Source organism: Amphimedon queenslandica, unplaced genomic scaffold (genome assembly GCF_000090795.2).
Source record: "Amphimedon queenslandica unplaced genomic scaffold, v1.1 AMPQUscaffold_13503, whole genome shotgun sequence".
NCBI classification, from domain to species: domain Eukaryota; kingdom Metazoa; phylum Porifera; class Demospongiae; order Haplosclerida; family Niphatidae; genus Amphimedon; species Amphimedon queenslandica.
Window position 1 is genome coordinate 20,251 of NW_003546261.1, and position 5,540 is coordinate 25,790.

General features: G+C 37.5%; 2 protein-coding genes across 2 annotated transcripts; both read right to left on the reverse strand.

Annotated features, from left to right (window-relative positions):
* Positions 1-1,936: 1,936 nt before the first annotated feature.
* Positions 1,937-5,315, reverse strand: LOC109593840 (uncharacterized). The gene is made up of 10 exons (XM_020008947.1): positions 5,108-5,315; positions 4,456-5,057; positions 4,323-4,399; positions 4,116-4,278; positions 3,716-3,798; positions 3,213-3,366; positions 2,796-3,165; positions 2,460-2,743; positions 2,285-2,410; positions 1,937-2,233 (listed from the first exon to the last, which is right to left on the reverse strand). Exons 2-7 carry the CDS (start codon positions 4,624-4,626, stop codon positions 2,983-2,985), a joined length of 831 nt encoding a protein of 276 aa, XP_019864506.1. The 5' UTR covers positions 4,627-5,057; positions 5,108-5,315; the 3' UTR covers positions 1,937-2,233; positions 2,285-2,410; positions 2,460-2,743; positions 2,796-2,982.
* Positions 2,004-2,942, reverse strand: LOC109593832 (uncharacterized). Its single transcript, XM_020008941.1, has 4 exons — positions 2,796-2,942; positions 2,539-2,743; positions 2,285-2,410; positions 2,004-2,233 (listed from the first exon to the last, which is right to left on the reverse strand). The coding sequence occupies exons 1-4, from the start codon at positions 2,940-2,942 to the stop codon at positions 2,004-2,006; spliced, it is 708 nt and encodes a 235-aa protein (XP_019864500.1).
* Positions 5,316-5,540: the final 225 nt, after the last annotated feature.

Consider the following 5,540-nt stretch of genomic DNA (forward strand, 5'->3'; position numbering starts at 1 on the left):
CATGCATTGTTGTGATGACATAAATGCAGACAAACCAATTAATCATAAGAAATGGAGAGAAGATTTTCTAAATTGTCGTCAATGCAAACGCAACTTGGTTATTTTCCTTGGAAACTATTTATTACAAAGTGTAAGAATGTCTTTGCAATCCTTACAAGTGCTATATGTTGCTGGGTGTTTCAAAAATGAGATCTCTAATACTATGGAGCGCCATTAAGGACAAAAATAAAATAAAATAAACGATATCCTTTTCGGCTTTTGCAGTATCTTTTACAGCGCCATGTTTTTACCACTACCTTTCACACTCCATGTTTTTAAAACATCAACTCACTTGAGCTGCTGGTCGTGAAGTTACGCCTAGAGGTGGAGCTACAGGTAATGAGCAATTGAGCATCATGGCAGCTGTTGATGTGCTACTTCTATTAGAAGAAATGGAGGAAAGCATCGAGAGAATGGCTTCATTGGAAGCTGAAGGGGGCGTCGATTATGGAGAAGTGCTTCTGGAGGCAGAGATACTTTTGCAAGATGTTCTTATAGTCTCAGATCTGCTCACGATAGAAGATGGTGAAACTTTATTAATGGCAGTTGTTGAGGTTTATAATTGGATTGAATATCAAAGTAGGCGGTCTATTGTCAGAAGGGGTCGTCCACAAATTCATATTGATGAAAACCAACTGTCATTGTTGCTATCATTTCGCTTCTCTTGTGTTGATATTGCTAATATGCTAAAAGTTTCACCGAAAACTATCCGAAGAAGAATCATTCAGTACAGCTTAGAAGATTCGGCTTCATACTCATCTATATCTGATACTGAGTTACATGAAATTACAGCAGAGTTTGTTCACACATATCCTAACGGAGGCCAGAGGACTTTTGAGGGATACTTACGAGGAAGGGCGCTTAACCTTCAGCGAAGAAGGATTAGGGAAGCTCTGTTACACATTGATCCAAGTGGTGTTAGACAGCGTCTAAGGAGAGCATTACATAGGAGACAGTATTATGTTCCAATGCCTAACAGCTTGTGACATATTGATGGATACCACAAATTAGTTCGGTGGAGGATGGTAATCCATGGTGGCATTGATGGCTTCTCAAGACTTCCAGTCTACTTAAATATTTCCACCAATAATTCATCCGAAACTGTTCTTCGTTGTTTTCTTCAAGCAGTTACTGCATATGGTCTTCCGTCTAGAGTGCGATGTGATAGGGGTGTGGAGAATGTTCGGGTATCTGAGTACATGCTCACACATCCTTTAAGGGGACCTAATCGTGGGAGTTGTATTACTGGCAGAAGTGTCCATAACCAGAGGATTGAGAGGCTCTGGAGAGATGTGTTTGAAGGTTGTGTGTCTCTATTTTATTATCTTTTTTATGGATTGGAGGATGAGGGATTGCTTGATCCTAACAGTGAGATTAATCTTTTTGCTCTTCACTACGTATTTTTGTCACGGATACAAAGACAATTGGATACATTTCGTGAAGCATATAGTCATCACAGGATCAGAGGTCAAAGTAATCTTAGTCCTTACCAGTTATGGATTCAAGGTATGGCTCTTTTGAGGAGAGATGAAGCAGCTGAAAGTGGTGCTATTGATGATGCCTTTGGAATTGATTGGAATGGTCCCATTGTAACACAAGTACAAGAGCAAGTTAGTGTACCAGTTACTCGCTGCCCAATACAGGATGAAGAATTAGAACAATTAAAGACATTAGTAAATCCAATGGTAACATGTAACGATTATGGTGTTGTTTTATATGTTGCAGCAAGAGAATTTGTGCAAAATAACATAGGATATCACACAAATTGATTGTAATGTCATATTTCCATTCCTCTATCTTTCTCTCCCTTTAATTTTTTTCTGTATGCTCATTTGTTGAATGTCAGTATTATTTGTGAATTATTGATTATTGATAATAGAATAAGTGATACAAAAAGAAATGCATGTACATGCACCACAAAAGAGTATTAACAATTAACACCAGTTTTATGAATCTTTTTTTAGCTAAGTCCAAATCCACCATGATTCAGTATGCCATATATCATATTTTTTTTTTAATGCTGACTCGTCATCGTGATATTGTGTTGGGAGTGTCAATTGTAGGGCACACATAGATGCTGTGGGATGCATTAGACTATCACTGAATCGCAAACTTGCAGTGCATTCAAATCCCAAGGCAGGTATTGTTTCAGTGCCGGTAAAAAATGAAAGTATTTTCTCCAAACCAATATTACCTGCATATTCAAGATAGCATCAAAATCAATGCCAAATAAGTATCAACTGACTTTCACAGTTAGTCTCACAGCTGTTTAGGAAATCAATGAATAGCATGTACATAGCCTCCTCCTTCTGCCGTTCAGAGCTACCAGCTAGAGAATAGTAAACATCCTCAAATAATTGCCGCAATTGTTCTAATTATATTATAACAATAAAAACAAAATTGAAATATTATAGACTTACCAGCAGTGAGTTGAGCCAAGCTTCAAGTGAATGGAGGAGCAAAATGTACAGGATATTTGCATATAGCGTCTCCCAATACCCAATATAGATAGCCCACGAGTCAGTTGATCTAACTCAGCTTTGGACCTCAAGAGGGTATAATGTATCTTAATAGTTTTAGTCAACTCCTCTTTATTGCTGAGCTCAAGACTGTTGATTGGTTTATTAAAACCTGCATCAATTATTAAATCAACATGCTCCATGCAGATAGCCCTCAATGCATTGCTGTCTCCTGCAGTATCAATCTAAATAAACAATAAGTGAAAAATTAGCCGATCTGAACAAAAACACGTATACCTTATCCAACAAAACTCTAGCTTCTACATTAGGAACTTCGTCCTTACTAACATTTATAGATGAAAGAGGAACACCACACAAATAATCATAAGTTGACTTCCCCAGGAATGGAAAGCCACAGCCACCATGCAAAACTGATAAGGCCATTAACTCTCCAATGTAAAAAAACTTTTCCTCCTACCAAAAATTAATAGAAATTAAAATGAGAGCTATAGGAAATTACACATACCTGTAAAGCGACAGCATCATGCCTCAGCACCTTATTCCCACCATCTCTATCACACAATTGCTCAAAATTATTAGCCAAACAACACCAAAATTCCCGACTAGGCCCACCTCCATCCACTCCTTTTTCACCTAAGAACTCAACCTAATATGAATAAAATCTACTTAAGCAGTTGCATTAATTTACTATACCTTAATGGGATTCAAATAACAGAATGATGAACGCTTCACAGTTCTTAATGCATCCCTCAATACATGTCCTCTTCTGACTGGAATATACGTCACTATATCAGTTAGTTGTTCAGCAAGGTCTGTCAGAATGGTTTTCAGAGTGGGTTCTGTTGTACTGCATGGTATAGAGTGCAGAACACATCAATGCTGAATATAAATATTGAATATAAATAAAAATAGTAAACAGGCAAAGTGTGAAAATTAAATTAAGGCAGAATGCATTGGAAATGACCAATAACAAATGTCACAGTTTGCACATTTAGAATACATTGTATACACCTAATGACAAAGATCAGTGACAACATATATTATTTTAAGCAAATCATAACTGATTTAAACTATATATGACAGTAGACAGTACAAGTGAAACTGGTTTGATTGGTTTTTTTTGCTGAGGTCATGTATAACGTAGTACAATAGAATAATTGTACTGCAATTATGATATGCACATCATTATACTGTACCTTTTAACTTCAATCTCTTTGTCACTACTTATCTCTATAGCATGCGTCACCATAATGGATTCTGTTTCACATACATCAGCTATCTATTGTAATAGAATGATTAATTATTAGTTATTATTATATGTCATTGTTGTTTAACCACAGACTAGTATATGCACTTTTGATTAATGCAGCTAGTTGCATAGACCTTGCAAACTGCCAATTTGGTGGGCTGTTTGTTTAATGTGACCATACAATGCAAGACACACCTCAATTTAGACAGTCCTTTGAAATTCATAGATTGGTTTATGAATTGGCTTGCAAGATCTGTGCAATTTGCTGTATCATGTGTGTTCCTGTTATTTTGTATCTCTATCTCTCCCTCTCAATTTTACAATACAACATCCAATATCTTCACTACCTCTTCCTGGTTTGATACAAGTGACTGAGAGTAATCACATCCATTCAATATTTTTGAGAACAAAGGTAAATCCTCATTATCACTAGGCAATTCAAAAATGCTCTTCTTCTGCTTAGAACTTTCAAAGTCACAATCATCATCAATATTAATCGTACAAAATTGCCTGTTATTAAATATAGGTACAGCAATGTAAAATTGCTTGCTTACTTCTTTTTCTGACAGTCTTGAGCATGCTCTCGAAGTGAATTGAGCTCAAAACTCTGATTACAATAAATGCACTCCTCCTATTGTTAATAATTATAGTAGATATGCTCAGTATCTATTGTAACTGGCCACTTACAAAAAATTCCACTGAATCATCTGTTGATACTAAATCTTCAGCAACTCTTACATCTAGATCTTTCTGGAGGGGTCTAATGAAGATTTTTCTATTGCTGAGCACTGATTTTAAGAGCTTCGGTGACTTGGCAACTGATCTTGATATAGGCTCAAGCTCTCTGCTTTGACTCATACAACGAAGTAACTCAAAACTGCCACAATTTGAGAGCTTTGGGTAAGCTGAAGTGATAATAGACCAAAATTCATCTCACGAACAGGAAGAGTCTGGTATAGTTACAGTTTTCTCTCCTAAACCAGCTTTACAAAGTGTTTCTTTATATGAAACCGAAGTTGGTACGTGAGTATCAAGTGGAGAACTTAAACAAAACATTTTAAAAGAACAACTACGAGAACGCCCCTTTCCTTTTCCTCTTCCACTTGTATAAGGAGAAAAATTTCTTCTCTGCTCGTCAACCGCGTCCTTTCTTCTCTGCTCATCAATCACGTCCTTTCTCCTTTCCTCATCAAAATGCTGCCTTACGGACCTCAATGCTTGAAGGGCACGGCTGCATGCTTGACTCTGATTAGCACGACCCTCAGAATGACCTTGAGAGTCGGAACGACCTTAAAAGAAAGCATACATAATTTGAGCCGGCGTGCAGATCTAAACTTACTGCTTGAGGCTACTTCAGAAATTAAGTGATGGCTCGCCCCAGTAGCTCTAGTTATCAACGAGTTTATAATAGTTATGCCGTCTTGTAGCTTTCGTGCCTCTTCTGTGCCCAGTGTCAGACTGGTGTCTGTAGGGGCATCTCTGGTCGCAGTGTTGTCAGCCATTATCACCTATCTTCTACACTTTCCACCTCGTGGTCTTCTGCACATGCGCAGTATAACTTACCGCCAAGAGGGGTGGAAATGCGTGTACGCACGCCACGTTATTATAACCAACCTGTGGGAGGAGCATAACGTCAACTTGCGTGCATCTGCGTGTACAAAAAGTTGTGCTTGAAAAGATAGCGGGGCAAAAGTACTCGATGAAAAAGAGAGCATCGTAAAAGATACTGCAAAAGCAAGATAAGGATATCATTTATTTTTAATTTATTTTTG